General features: G+C 47.5%; 1 protein-coding gene across 1 annotated transcript in view; it reads right to left on the bottom strand.

The window, feature by feature from the left end:
• Positions 1 to 12,584, bottom strand: part of LOC111959276 (ephrin type-A receptor 3-like) — a 22,461-nt gene extending 9,877 nt beyond the window's left edge. Inside the window, exons 1-2 of the mRNA XM_024134923.2 lie at positions 12,461 to 12,584; positions 11,156 to 11,349 (exon numbers count right to left, since the gene is read on the bottom strand). Of these exons, the coding sequence (XP_023990691.2) occupies positions 11,156 to 11,349; positions 12,461 to 12,505 (239 nt within the window). The 5' untranslated portion in view covers positions 12,506 to 12,584. The remainder of the gene's footprint in view (positions 1 to 11,155; positions 11,350 to 12,460) is intronic.
• Between the last annotated feature and the right edge of the window lie 2,963 nt (positions 12,585 to 15,547).

Genomic DNA, 15,547 nt, shown 5'->3' with positions numbered 1-15,547 from the left:
CGCACAATCGAACCGCGCACAGCACACGCACACACACACACCAACACACACACACACACACACACACACACACACCACGCGTGCTGGACTTCTGCAAATCACATCAGGGACTGGAAACTGTTATATTGAGAAAACAAGCTCATAAAATACACATGCTGCAAAGAGAGAAACAGAGAAGGTTGTAACCACATTTCCCCATGCACACACACACAGACACATAAAACACACACACACACACCACTCTGCACCACACATCACCACGGGTCTCCCCTGTGGAGAGAAGGAACTACCCACAACTGCTGTTACTGTTGCAGCAGTGTTGTTATGGACAAGCTCTCCCAGTGAAAAGCCCACACACCACAATTTAAGTCTGATGATTCCAATGTGACTGCTCTGTACTGTTTCTATCACGTCAATCTAGCTCCAACACTATTATATGTTGGAGGGCTTTGCAGACCAAAGAAAAAGGAAACTTGTAATGTATATGATATTCACATTTACGATTTTTAGACATCTCTAATCAATATTATTTATTAATCAATAAACAACATTTAATTTTATGCTATAATTACATTGTTATTTTCTGCTAATAAAATAGTTAGAATTTCACTACAATACTGCAGTCTTATCGGCATAGAATCTAAACCACTTCATTTATCTAAACCAATCAAAATTTCATGCTGCTCCTATAAACAACTAAATCTATAGATGAAAAGCCATGGCTTGAGCACTGTCTTGTAGAGATTTGAGTGACAGTGAGAGACAGGAAGAGACGAGGTAGAAGAGAAGAAGAGGGTAAGAGAGAGTGTAGAAGACAGGAAGGGAGAGGAGGAAAGAGAGAGAGGAAAGCGACAGGTACGAAGAGGAAGGGAGAGAGGGAAGAGAGAGAGGGAAGAGAGAGGTAGAAGAGGAAGGGAGAGGGCGAAGAGAGATGAGGCGAAGATAGAGGTTAGAAGAGGAAGCGCGACAGAGGGAAGAGAGAGGTTTAGAAAGTGAGGGAGAGGAGGAAGGAGAGAGGAAGAGACAGGTAGAAGAGAAGGGAGAGGAGGAAGGGAGAGATGGAAGAGAGGAGGTAGAAGAGGAAGGAAGGAGCAGAGGGAAATGAAGAGGTAGAAGAGACGAAGGGAGAGTGATCGAAGGGGAGGGAACGCAGACATGTAGAATGATGAGAGGAGAGGGAAGGAGATGAGGAGATCGGAAGGGTTGAAGAAGAGTATGGGAGAGGGGAGACGGAGGGCGAGGTGAAGAGTAGGACGAGGAAGAGAGTAGGTAAAGAGTGAAGGAGGGAGGAGGGGAGAGTAGGGAAGAGAATTGGTGGAAGGGACGAAGATAGGTAAAGATGAGAGGTGTAGAGCGAGGAAGGGACAGAGGAGAAGATGAGGTGTAAGGAGGGAAGGGGAGGAGAGAGAGGAGAGGACAGGGTATGTGATAGCATGGAGGGACGATGAAGAGGGTTAGGAGAAAGTGGAGAGGAGAGTGGAGAGGGAAGAGGTAAGACGGAATGAGGGAAGATGGTGGAATGGGAGAGAGGGAATAGAGAGGGGTGGACAGAAGGAAAGGCAAAGAGAGAGGGAGAGAGGAGAAGAAGAGGATGGAGATGGAGGGAAGGGAGAGGGAATAGAGAGGGGTGGAAGAGGGGAGAGAGGGAAGAGGAAGAATAGGTGAGAGTGAAGGGGAGAGGAGAATAGAGATAGAGGTGTGATAGAGGAGTGAGGAGATGGGCAGAGGAGAGAGAGGTGGAAGAGGAAGGGAGAGAGAGGTAGTAAGAGAGAGTGGAGAGGGAAGTCGAGAGAGGGAAGAAGGAAGAAAGAGAGGTGCAGAGGAAGGGAGAGTAGATAGAGAGGGTGGTAAGAAGGGAAGAGAAGAGGGAAGAGGAAGAGATGAGGTGGAGAGGAAGGGAAAGATCCGAAGATGATGTGTAGAATGACGGAAAGTAAGAGAGGACTGTATCTGCGAGTCTGTCCTTAACCCTGACCATGTTTCCTCTGCTGTTCATAAGACAGACGTCTGCGTAAACCAACCAGTCAATAACTCCGTAGTCTTCTTTCTCTTTTGTGTGTACGTGCGTGCATGTGTGTACGCATGTGTGTGTATGTTTGTGAGTCAGAAAACCATAGCACCTGATCACACACAGCCTAGGCGATACAAGCCAACACCGGACAGGAAACCAGCTTGGTCCTGCCACTCCCATAGAGGGTGTATTTATAGTAGTCTAAATAAACTAATCAGAATAGCAGGAAGTCAAGTCCAACCTGAGGCTGAGTATTTTGGGTGGTGGAAAGGTTTAGAGTCTTAGTTAATGACAGATTTTTATATCACAGCAAGTGACACTGTATTTGGGGTGGTTTGGAGGTTTGTCTGTTATCTGTATTAGTGGCAGACTGACGTGCAGTACGCTACCTCTCAAGGGTGGGACAGGTAAGACCTACTGCTTATGGGACTACTAGACTTATGCTTCCAGAATATGTTTGTTCCATGACAAGTTAACAAAGCAGTAAACAATATCCCATAGATGATTTCTGTCTGGAACACAACTAACCAGCCAGACAGCTCACCACAGGGAGAGCAAGGCCATGTCTGAGTGAGATCAAGAATGGGCGGAAGAGGATAGAGAAAGAAGTGGCAAAGGAAAGGGAGAGCTAAGAGACTGGTATGTGATTGAATCTCTTCCTGATCATCAGAGGCCTGTCTGACAGCTGAGAGCCAACTAGGAGGACAGGAGGGAAGAGAGGAGAGAGGGATAGAGGGAGGGGAGGAGGAAAAGAGGGAGCCTCTTCTTCTCATCTCTCTCTCACACACCCACACAGCTCCCTGATTACACCATCCAGGCATGGATGAGGAGACTATTGATCTGCAGAGTTTTCTCCCCTGCCTCCAGAGCAGTCAGCGTGTCAGTGTAGAGGTAAACTATAGATGACCTTGTCTTCCCTCTGTAGGATTCTGTTTGTTTACTTTATTCTTTATTTTTAACTGCGCTTGGTGAAGTCTCATGACGGACCAACAGGCAGAGAGAACGAGGGATGAGAAAAGATGAGAGGGAAGTAAAAGAACATGCTTGTTGTCATGGAGAGGAGTTGGTATCGTAAACCCCTGTGTACACATCATCACATCTTACAGAGACAGGATTCAGAAAAAGGAGAATTCTTCACATGATGGAAAACAATCGGGAGGTGAGAAAGAAAAGTACAATACCACCGTCCCTGTCTTTTCTTCCTCCCTCTTGTTCTTTTCATTCTCTCCTTTTCTGTCTGTTTTCCACTCTGAAAGACCACTGCTGTGTAGTATCATGTTTTTAGGGCTCTTCAGGGGCGGTCGGAGAGGATGTGGGCGGAGTGGGGTGAGAAGAAAGAGTAAGTGAGAGTATGGAGGGGGAGAAGAAGGAGGGGGGAGAAGAAAGAGAGGAAGATGAGGGGTGGGTAGAGAGAGTGGAGGGGAGGTGGGAGAAGGAGAGAAGGGAGGATGGAGGAGGGGGACAGAAGAGAGGGGGAGGAAGAAGGGGGAAGAGAGGGGAGCGAAGAGAGGGGGAGAAGGAGAGAGGGGGAGAAGTGACAATCTGGGCAAGCTTGGGGTGAAGGAGGTGGTAGAAGTAGAGGGAATGCACAGCGTTCTCACTTGGTGAGGGAACTGAGAAATGGCATCTGCTGGGTCTCTCTACCCTCCAACCCCCCTCCACCTCTCCCCTCCATCTGCCGTTTGCCCGCGTGGTCCTCTTTCACTCATCCCCTTTCCCCTACGCCATCCCTGGTCCCATTGGCTCCTCTCACAGCTACGTGTACCGGCACTCTTAACCCATACTCATCAAGCCTCACTTCAACACCCTCTTATTTTCACTCATCACTTCTTTCACTACCATTTTTCATTTCTTAACCTTTCTTGTCGCAGGTAGGTCAATTAAAAACACACTTTTTAATTCTCATCTCTTTGACATGCCTGTATTCAAGCGCTTCTCCGACACTTGCCCTTGGCGTGTGGGTACACCTGCCCTAAGATTCTTCTCACTTTCCACCCACGAGCTCAAACTCTGACCCCAGGACCTCGTCTCCCCAAGGGCCTCGCAGTGACAGTGCACAGTCTACCGCCAGGTTGCGGGGATCCTTCTCCCGTCGGCCGCCCAGACAGTGCACTCCGGCCAGGGCTTTGACTGCTGGCTTGGGGGATGGGGGACTCTCTCATTGCGTCAGGGCAGTCCATTGGAGCAGATGATGGATAGTTGGGGAGCCGCGAACACCAGCTGCCGGGCGCTGCGGGGCTGCAAGCCCCCCCCGCCCCCCCCGCCCCCACTGTACATCACATACAACGAAACACACACGGACGACCACGGTGACACACCACTCACGACAGGCACTTGCCTAGTCGCCGATATGAAAGTCGGTCTCCCTTGCCCCGGGCCGTCGCCACCTGCTCTCGCGCGAGCACTTCAGCCCTGTGTTAAAAGCCAATCAGGAAAATTACATGCAAACTCCCAGGGACCCATTTTCACTTTCTTAACAAATCATTAGTCAACATTATGAGTTCCGAGGTCTCCATAATACCAGGACCGTCTGTTCCACCAACCCACTGCCCCATCGCCTCCCCCCTCTACCCCACCCCTGTTCCAGCTATAGCTCCAGTCCTCCCTCCTCCCTGCTCCCTCTCTGCCTGCCCAAGGCCACTCTACACCAGCGCCTCAGTCCCCTGGACCTCCCCAGTGGTCAAAACAAAGAGATGGAAACACAGAATGAAAAGAGATGAGTATTAGGTGTATTAGTATGTACTGTAGAGAGAGTGAGTGAGAGAAAAGAGGAAAATCAGGACGTGTGGCAGTTTAGGGAGAGAAAGAGGGAGAGAGCTAGTCTGAGGCCTGACCAGTAACTACACAGGTTACAGTTGAAGTGAGATCATAACATCATGTGCACACAGGAAGCAGGAAGTGTTTGTTTATGACAGCCTCTGTCAGGCCCATGTTACTACCAACTGGGTCCATACACAAACAGGTTCAGGCCCATGTTGAAAATATAAAGATAATACTACACTCCCCTATAGGGGTCTGCCCATACAAAATAAATGCTCTCCCCTGTAGACCTCTGTAGACCTCTGCACATAATACAAACAGCTCTCCCCTATAGGCCTATACACTACTATCATGGCCTAACACATTCACAGAGGAACACCTTCTATGAGGCCCCTATTTCAATATCGGGTTGATATCTTGAGAGATTCAATATGTGGTTTCTATATATTTGATAGATCCAGTAATGTCTTGCACCTTGGTTGGAGGGCGAGGTAGAGACAGTATCAGTAATATTGTAATAGGCCAGCAGAGGGGGGAGCATGTGACAGAGACAGAGACAGTATCAGTCAGTGGATGCTCCTCAGAAGAGGAAGGGGAGGACCAACCTCCTCAGTGAAATTTCATTAAAGAAAAAAAAAATACATTGAAAAGGTTATCCTGTTTAGATACATCTAGACTAAATATATTCATATGTCACCAAATAATTGATTAAAACTCACTGTTTTAAAATGAAGGTCTATAGTAACTTCAACAGCACTCTCTGGGGTAGCGCCATGGTGTACCATGGTGACAGCTAGCTTGTGTCCTCCTCTGGGTACATTGACTTCAATACAAAACCTAGGATGCTTGTAGGACTCAGCCCCTTCCATAGACATACATGGTAATTATGACCACTTCCAGAGGACAACCTCCAACCAATCAAAGCTTTTGCAGTATGAACTGACAAGTTGTCCATCCAATCATAGGATTAGGATCAGAGAATAAATGTAGTGTGTTGTATTGGGGATGCGCCACCGAGCATTATGGGGCATTCAATGCATTGAGAAGCTTGGTGAGATTATTGGATGGAGGCTGAGAAGTGATAGTTGAGCATTTTTTTTTATATTGTAGCGACCTGCACAGACAGCTGTGTGTTATGTGTTAGGCTATTAGTTGGTTGTGTTGTATTTAACAGTACCCAGTGTTCGCGGGGTCCGACATGCCAATCAACCTGCTATCTGCCAATCACGGGAATGCCTGGAATGTTCTGATGCCGGGCATCCTGGCNCAGTGTTCGCGGGGTCCGACATGCCAATCAACCTGCTATCTGCCAATCACGGGAATGCCTGGAATGTTCTGATGCCGGGCATCCTGGCGGTTGGCAGAGTGGTGTGGAGGGGGGTTGGGCAGGGGGATGGAGCATTGGAAGTTAAAACCAGGTTTAGCCTTTGTTCTCTCTCTTATGTCTGGCCTTCACAAGAGAAGGTCACGGTTGGCTTGTGGTTATCTTTCATTTATTTGGCGTGGGCTACGGACAAACAGTAGCCTGTGTAAAGTTGGGTTAATAAACCGTCAATTCGTAAACTCAATTCGTAAACCCCATCCTCTGTCTGGACAATTGTTCTTTTATGATCTAGTCAGGTCATTACAATATTATTAAATTCAAATGAGTTTCCTCAAATTACAGGAGACAGAGGAGGTAGATTATTGTGTCCAGTTATTGAAATAAATTGCACTTTGCCTTGCTAACTTCAGTAGCAAGTAGCAGTAGCTAGCTAGCTAGCAGCTCAAGTGCGTAGTTTTCGCTGCCAATGTTACCGTAAATGTTGTTGACTTTTTGTTTAAGAACCCCTTTCATTCTCTGGGGTACACGGAAAAGGTGCAAATTAAAACCGAGGGTCGACCTCTGACCTCTGCCTGAGATCATTTTCATGAAGAAGGAGGAAAAGGTGAGGGCTTCAATACCACCTGGAATCAAAAGTATAGCTGGTTAACAGGGAGCCTTTCATCAGGCCGCCTGTATTGCTGGCCTTGCCTGCTTTTTGGAAGGTCTGAGCCTCATGCAAAAGGGGGGTACAGTGACCTGAAGAACATTGATCATTCAGCTAAACGGAAAAACAAAAGCAGAGAGCCCACATCAAATTGAAGCTTTTAGGGAAAAAGCAGTATCGATCATGACGAAGGTCTGCGTATTCAAACTGCGCAACACAACGAGAAAGTTAGAAGAAACAGGGATGTTCTCAAGCGGCATATCAACACCACTGCGTTTTTGGGCAAGAATTGGCTTCAGAGGACACAACGAGAGGGTAAGTTCCGCTAACAAGAGCAACTACAAGGAGCTTGCAGCGGTAATTGCACGTTACGATGCTTTATTTGCTGAACTTATGGAACTTTCGACTGTCTTTTCTGGGATGTCAAAATCAATTCAGAATGATTTGATAGATTCCATCACATCATCCATTAGAAGTTAGATTAAAGAGAGAGGTTGACCCAGCGCATTTTTTACGCTCGCACTCAGGTAGGCTTTCCACTTTCCTCTGGTATTTATTTAGCAAAGAACACAATCCCTCCGGACAGACACAAGCAGAAACTCATTACATAAATGTTGCAGCAGCCTGGGCTACACCTAAACATTAGAGATCTGACACGCTGTATGGGATGAAAACGAGACTATTTTTCAGTCTGATCAACTGTAGGCTACTAATAAGAGCAGCTGCATACAGCCTGTGCGCCCTGTCCATCTGGTCAGGGTAAACTCATTGGTAACGTTATGTATTTATAGTCCATTTGTGTGTCAGGAGAAAATGTGAAGGTGATCAAATTGAGTTTATATTCAAAGTTGGGCTGGCTATGCTGCCTAAACGTTTTCAATCAAAAATGATTAATTGGAATTAATCAATCCACATAATAGGATGACAGATGTGAGTTAATGTTTTATAAGGCCTACAGTTGCATAGGCCTGCATGATGCAGACATGCATAAGCTGAGCCCTGTGAGTTCTATTGTCTATCACTTTATCTGTGTCTGGGTAGTAGAAACCCCCCTCCTAGTCTAGTCTAAATATAATTCATATGAGCAAGTATAAGGTTTCTGCAGTTTGACAGGGTGTTCATCCCCCCCAGGGCCAGGAGTTTTCTCAGGAGTTTTTTAAAACCATGTGACCTGATTTGGAAAAACTAGTCCCATCATAAACCTTTTTAAAACTGATGAATCACTGTCATACCTTATAGGGTCCAGAGTTTTCCTGGTTAGATTAACAGATAAGGAAAAACTCTGGACCCCAGGGGGTAAAAATTGCCCCACCGCTCTGGGACCTATGGTGCCACCAGTCTGACCGCTCTGGGACCTATGGTGCCACCAGTCTGACCACTCTGGGACCTATGGTGGCACCAGTCTNCTCTGGGACCTATGGTGCCACCAGTCTGACCACTCTGGGACCTATGGTGGCACCAGTCTGACCACTCTGGGACCTATGGTGCCACCAGTCTGACCGCTCTGGGACCTATGGTGCCACCAGTCTGACCATTCTGGGACCTATGGTGCCACCAGTCTGACCACTCTGGGACCTATGGTGCCACCAGTCTGACCACTCTGGGACCTATGGTGNCACCAGTCTGACCACTCTGGGACCTATGGTGCCACCAGTCTGACCACTCTGGGACCTATGGTGCCACCAGTCTGACCGCTCTGGGACCTATGGTGGCACCAGTCTGCTTGCAGTTGTCAGTTATCATCAGGTATGTGGATGATAAGGGCTTTATTCAGGAACGTTTCTTGGGCTACTTTGATGTGTCAAGTGGGCGAGACGCGCAGTCTGTGTTTGACTTTGTGAATTTTGAGATGTCTGAGTTGAACTTAATGGAGAAACTTGTAGTTCATACCTACAATGGCGCAGCTGTAATGGAATGTATCTGCTATTTGTATTTACAGTTAAGTCTCCTCCTGACTGTAGAGTCAATCACATACACAAACACATTATTACATATCAATGATTTTACTCCTTGCTTGGACTAACTCATTCTTAGCATTCTTAGTCTAACTGTGTAGTGTGTTTTTTGTCTTCCCAGTCAAATCCTATCCTGCACTGACGTCAAGCCTCTGAACATACCCTCATTCAATCACTGCTGTGATCCCTTTCCAACACTGTGTAAGGAGCGCTCTCAATCCCATTCCCCATAATATTGTACTATAAATGTCTTTATTAAATACTTTAGGTTAAAATAATTATTCTTTGAAGATTTTTGAAAGCCACTTTGTGGTCTTCGTGCGTTCCGCTCCTACACTGTGGGTCCCCCATCCTCCTCATTTCTCACTTTGTGGTCTTCGTGCGTTCCGCTCCTACACTGTGGGTCCCCCATCCTCCTCATTTCTCACTTTGTGGTTCCGTGCGTTCTGCTCCTACACCGTGGGTCCCCCATCCTCCTCATTTCTCACTTTGTGGTCTCCGTGCGTTCCGCTCCTACACCGGTGGGTCCCATACTCCTCATTTCTCACTTTGTGGTCTCCGTGCGTTCTGCTCCTACACCGTGGGTCCCCCATCTCCTCATTTCTCACTTTGTGGTCTCCGTGCGTTCTGCTCCTACACCGTGGGTCCCCCATCCTCCTCATTTCTCACTTTGTGGTCTCCGTGCGTTCTGCTCCTACACCGTGGGTCCCCCATCCTCCTCATTTCTCACTTTGTGGTCTTCTTGTGTTCCTCCCCTAACCGTGGGTCCCCATCCTCCTCATTTCTCACTTTGTGGTTCTTGTGTTCCTCTCCTACACCGTGGGTCCCCCATCCTCCTCATTTCTCACTTTGTGGTCTCCGTGCGTTCCGCTCCTACACCGTGGGTCCCCATCCTCCCATTTCTCACTTTGTGGTCTTCGTGCGTTCCGCTCTACACGTGGGTCCCCCATCCTCCTCATTTCTCACTTTGTGGTCTCCGTGCGTTCTGCTCCTACACCGTGGGTCCCCATCCTCCTATTTCTCATTTTTGTGGTCTCCGTGCGTTCTGCTCTACACCGTGGGTCCCCCATCCTCCTCATTTCTCACTTTGTGGTCCCTCGTGCGTTCTGCTCCTACACCGTGGGTCCCCATCCTCCTCATTTCTCACTTTGTGGTCTTCTTGTGTTCCTCCCTCCACCGTGGGTCCCCATCCTCCTCATTTCTCACTTTGTGGTCTTCTGTGTCGCTCCTACACCGTGGGTCCCCCATCCTCCTCATTCTCACTTTGTGGTCTTCTGTGTTCCTCCCCTACACCGTGGGTCCCCATCCTCCTCATTTCTCACTTTGTGGTCTTCTGTCGTTCCTCTCCTACACCGTGGGTCCCCTCCTCCTCATTCTCACTTTGTGGTCTTCGTGCGTTCCGCTCCTACACCGTGGGTCCCCCATCCTCCTCATTTCTCACTTTGTGGTCTTCGTGCGTTCCGCTCCTACACCGTGGGTCCCCCATCCTCCCTCATTTCTCACTTTGTGGTCTTCGTGCGTTCTGCTCCTACACCGTGGTCCCATCCTCCTATTCTCACTTTGTGGTGCTTCTGTGCCTCCTACACCGGGTCCCCCATCCTCCTCACTTTCTCACTTTGTGGTCTTCGTGCATTCCGCTCCTACACCGTGGGTCCCCCATCCTCCTCATTTCTCACTTTGTGGTCTCCGTGCGTTCCGCTCCTACACCGTGGGTCCCCATCCTCCTCATTTCTCACTTTGTGGTCTTCGTTGCGTTCCCTCCTACACCGTGGGTCCCCATCCTCCTCATTTCTCACTTTGTGGTCTTCGTGCGTTCCGCTCCTACCACAGTGGGTCCCATCCGTCCCCATTTCTCACTTTGTGGTCTTCGTGCGTTCCGCTCCTACACCGTGGGTCCCCCATCCTCCTCATTTCTCACTTTGTGGTCTTCTTGCGTTCCGCTCCTACACCGTGGGTCCCCCATCCTCCTCATTTTTCAAGTCACCAGTAATATTGTAATAGGCCAGCAGAGGGGGAGTGTCTGACAGAAAGCGAGAGAAGGAAACACTAAAAGCGAGGGAGGGATAAACGAGTCCCAGGGTGGAGGACAGTGTTTCCTGTCGCTGCTGTCACTAACGAGCAGGATGTGCCGTGACCCATAATGCCTTGGGAGATGTGTGGGGAACAGATATGTCTGGTGTCCATCCGTGTTGAGCCAGGTGCGTGGGAGAGGAGCAGAGAAAGACGTCACCTTGTCTAACGCTTTATTAATACTACCGCGTACAGATAGCTGTTCAGTTAAGATCTGTATAGTACCTGGATGAGATGTTGGCTGCCAGGCTTAGATTCAGAGGTCAGGGTTGAGAGCTTGAAGGTTAAATGTAGATGTGTATAGTACCTGGATGAGGTGTTGGCTGCCAGGGTTAGATTCAGAGGTCAGGGTTGAGAGCTTGAAGGTTAAATGTAGATGTGTATAGTACCTGGATGAGGTGTTGGCTGTGATCTTCAGGCTCCCAGGGTTGCGTATGAGTTTATCCAGGATGCTGACGATCTGTTCAAACTTGGGTCTGTTGTTCCTCTCCTTCTGCCAGCAGTCCAACATCAGCTGGTACAGAGCTGCAGGACAGTCCATAGGAGGAGGCAGTCTGTAGCCCTCATCCACCGCTTTGATCACCTGGAGGGAGGGAAAGAGAGAGAGACACCAAATAATACATGCAGAGCAGAATTAGGCCGATACCCGCTAATGATCAAAATCCAGAAAAGAGACGATAAATTCTACAACCACTTTAAAGGAAGCGATTCCTAAACATTCCATAACAAAGCCATCACCTACAGAGAGATGAACCTGGAAAAGAGTCCCCTAAGCAAGCTAGTCACCTGTTCACAAACACAAACAGACCCCACAGAGCCCCAGGACAGCAACACAATAGACCCAACCAAATCATGAGAAAATAAAAATTAATTACTTGACACATTGGAAATAATTAACAAAAAAACAGAGCAAACTAGAATGCTTTTTGTCCCTAAACAGAGAGTACACAGTGGCAGAATACCTGACCACTGTGACTGACCCAAACCTAAGGAAAGCTTTGACTATGCATAGACTCAGTGAGCATAGCCTTGCTATTGAGAAAGGCCGACAAAAGGCAGACCTGGCTCTCAGGAGAAGACAGGCTATCTGCACACTGCCCACAAAATGAGGTGGAAACTGAGCTGCACTTCCTAACCTCCTGCCAAATGTATGACCATATTAGAGACACATATTTCCCTCAGATTACAAGACCCACAAAGAATTTGAAAACAAATCTAATTTTGATAAACTCCCATATCTAATGGGTGAAATACCACAGTGTGCAATCACATCAGCAAGATGTGTGACCTGTTTCCACAAGAAAAGGGCAACCAGTGAAGAACAAACACTATTGTAAATACAAAACATATTGACTTTAACTATTTGCACATTGTTCCAACACTATTTAGACATAATATGACATTTGAAATGTCTTTATTCTTTTGGAACTTTTGTGAGAATAATGTTTATTTCACTTTAGTTTAATATCTATTTCACTTGCTTTGGCAATGTAAACATATGTTTCCATGCCAATAAAGCCAATAAATGCCAATAAATCCCTCTCAGGTGACAATGCTGTATTTCTGTGTGTATATGTATTTCTGGTTCAGACCATCAGGCTTCAGACTCAGTCTTCCACCTGGCCGCTCTACGCATCATTTCCTCTCTTAGCAGGAAGTTCATTAGGTCACCCTGGCGACGGTTGCATACTCACGTCCTGATTGGACATCTCCCAGTAAGGCCGCTCCCCGTATGACATCACTTCCCAGAGCACGATACCGTAGCTCCAGGCATCGCTGGCCGAGGTGAACTTCCTGTAGGAGATGGCCTCTGGAGCTGTCCACGCTGATCCAGGATCTTACCTCCCTGAGAGAGAGAGAGAGAGAGAGAGAGAGAGAGAGAGAGAGAGAGAGAGAGAGAGGAGAGAGAGAGGAGAGAAGAGAGAGAGAGAGGAGAGAGAGAGAGAGAGAGAGAGAGAGAGACGAGAGAGAGAGAGAGAGAGAGAGAAGAGAGAGGAGAGAGAGGAGGAAGAGAGAGAGAGAGAGAGAGAGAGAGAGAGAGAGAAGAGAGAGAGAGAGAGAGAGAGAGGAGAAGAGAGGAGAGAGAGAGAGAGAGAGAGAGAGAGAGAAGAGAAGAGAGAGAGAGAGAGAGAGCGAGAGAGAGAGAGAGAAAGAGAGAGAAAGAGAGAGGGAGAGAGAGAGAGAGATGAGAAGAGAGAGAGAGAGAAGAGAGAGAGAGAGAGAGAGAGAGAGAGAGAGAGAGAGAGAGAGAGAGAGAGAGAGAGAGAGAGAGAGAGAGAAATCACAATGAAAGTATTTCAACACCCATGCCCAGTCATCACATTTCTATTTATTCACAAACTCATCAAATAGTGAAAGCGATATGTATGTAACTGTCATTCTATTGATGATGTACATTCATGATTTCATGATTTGTTTTAGGTTACGTTTGACATGGACGTGGATATAAAGAGAGAGAAGGAGAGAGAGGAAGGACAAAGAGAGGGGTTTAGGTTGTGTCCTCAGCCTCCAGAACTACACGGCCTTGTTCCATTTGTTTCATCCCCACTGTGTTTCTTCCTGGGGGAGAGGGAAAAGGCAATATAGGTAGAGAGAGAGGGGAAGAGAGGTAAAGAGGGAGGGGAAGAGAGGTAGAGAGAGAGGGGAAGAGAGGTAGAGAGGGAGCCTGTGTGCTGACCCTGTGTTTCTCTTGCTCAGTGTCTACACTCAGGGGGCTGCTGGACTTACTCAAGGCTTGGCCTGCGTCAGGCCAGTGGAGGAGAGGAAAAGAAAAGAGCAGAGAGAAGAAAAGAGGAGAGGAGCCAAAGCTAACGGACCTCCTGGCCAAGTCACACAACTCCTGGCCAGCTCTCTGTAAACACAAAGCCCTCAGAAAACAAACCACTTCTTCCCTCACACACGCACGCAGGAGCACACACATATGCACACACACACACATTCACATGCAAGCACGCAAACACACACACACAAATAAATCCACTTCTGCTCCCTTGAATCCCTGGTGAGTGTACATAAACACAGCCAGCCTCATGAAAAGAAGGATTATACCTATAATGACGGTAGAGTATGACACCAGTGAGACACAGACAGACAGGAGGGGGCTCATGGAACAGCAGAGTGGTCTGACAGAAGAGGGAGGGAGAAAGAACGGCCTGCAGGGTCTGATACATTCATGTGACTGTTGAGTGGATGAGAACTCAGCTCTATTACTAGTGACACACTAGGGGAAGTCAATTAGCATATTTTAGGGAGTGAGTTTATGGGAGTGAAGTAATAGCTCTTTGAGTGTTTATTTAACATGGGGGTCTGAAGCTGTTATTACACAGAGTTTAGAGCCCTACATACTAATGTTAGGCCACAAGGTGACCACACACACAGTATTTTATATAGATGGTGATAGGTTGGATAAACTAGGCTCAAAGGCCTCTTGATGTTGCTTATCTAGTATGTTTGTCATTCCTTTCCCATGATCCTTCAGGAGAACACAAACAAAAGGCTTATTGTGAATTCATGTTAGCGTTATCTCACCCAGCTTTTATTTATGTACTGCTACCTCGCTCTGCACTGCTGCAAGGTCAGGAGTTTGTGTATGTGTGTATGTGTATGTATGTATGAGGTGATTTGTCTCATGGTCAGCATGTATTCAATGATAGGGCTGGCAAGGGGGAGATAGATCAACAGAAAGAAGGGAGGGTGAGAGAGAGAGGGAGACAATGCCCTTCTGTGGAAACCTGAGACAGAGGTCAGTCAGTTCAGCTTTGTCTGACAGTGATAACCTTTCTCTCTGACCACAGCAATGTGTCCACTCACTATTAGGCACCAGAGTTATGGAAAGAGGTTGTTCTTACATGACATGAGTTTTTTAAAATCTAGTTCTGTTCTTGTCTATTCATGTTCTGTATTATGTCATGTTTCATGTTTTGTGTGGACCCCAGGAAGAGTAGCTGCTGCTTTTGCAACAGCTAATGGGGATCCTAATAAAATACCAAATAGTATCCTGTCTCTGTCAGAAACAACTATTAAACCCATCGTATGTCATTGATAAACCCGACCACCATGTCTTACCCGTGTGGTGTAAGCAGCCTCGGGGTCGTCCTCCAGGACTCTGGACAGGCCGAAGTCAGACACCTTACACACCAGGTTGCTGTTCACCAGGATATTACGAGCGGCCAGGTCTCTGTGGACGTAACCCATGTCAGACAGGTACCTCATGCCCGACGCGATGCCACGCAGCATGCCCACCAACTGGATACCAGTAAACTGGGCATCATGTTTCTAGAAGGGGGTGGCAGAGGAGGAAGAGGGGGTGATGAGAGAGGAGGGGAGGGAGAGAAAGAGAGAAAAAGAGAGACAGAGACAGAATCAGTCACAGGTGGAATGTCATACCTCTAAACAGATGCCACTGGATTGATAAACAGAATGAATATGACCTTTCTGTTCTTAAGAAATACAGCGGAACATTCATATATCAACATCCAAACCAATTACATGAACCTTTTAGATCACCTCTGACTTTAACTTGCTCATTTCAAGGTGAATTGTACAATCTCACAACCATATAGGCCTGACAACATTATGCCAGAGCCTTTGACCAAATAGATGGTGTTTTCCCGGGCACTATATAAAGCCCAGAGCACCTGGTAGAGACAAGCAGAGTCGGATCAAAGCTGCTACAGTCATATAGTCATAACACAAACATGAGGCACAGTAAAGTGGTGTGGAGGAGAGGGATGACTGTGTGTGTGTGTGTGTGTGTGTGTGTGTGTGTGTGTGTGTGTGTG

Source organism: Salvelinus sp. IW2-2015, linkage group LG36 (genome assembly GCF_002910315.2).
Source record: "Salvelinus sp. IW2-2015 linkage group LG36, ASM291031v2, whole genome shotgun sequence".
Lineage (NCBI taxonomy): Eukaryota > Metazoa > Chordata > Actinopteri > Salmoniformes > Salmonidae > Salvelinus > Salvelinus sp. IW2-2015.
Note: the sequence above shows the minus strand (reverse complement) of the source record. Positions and strands in the feature narration are given on the sequence as shown.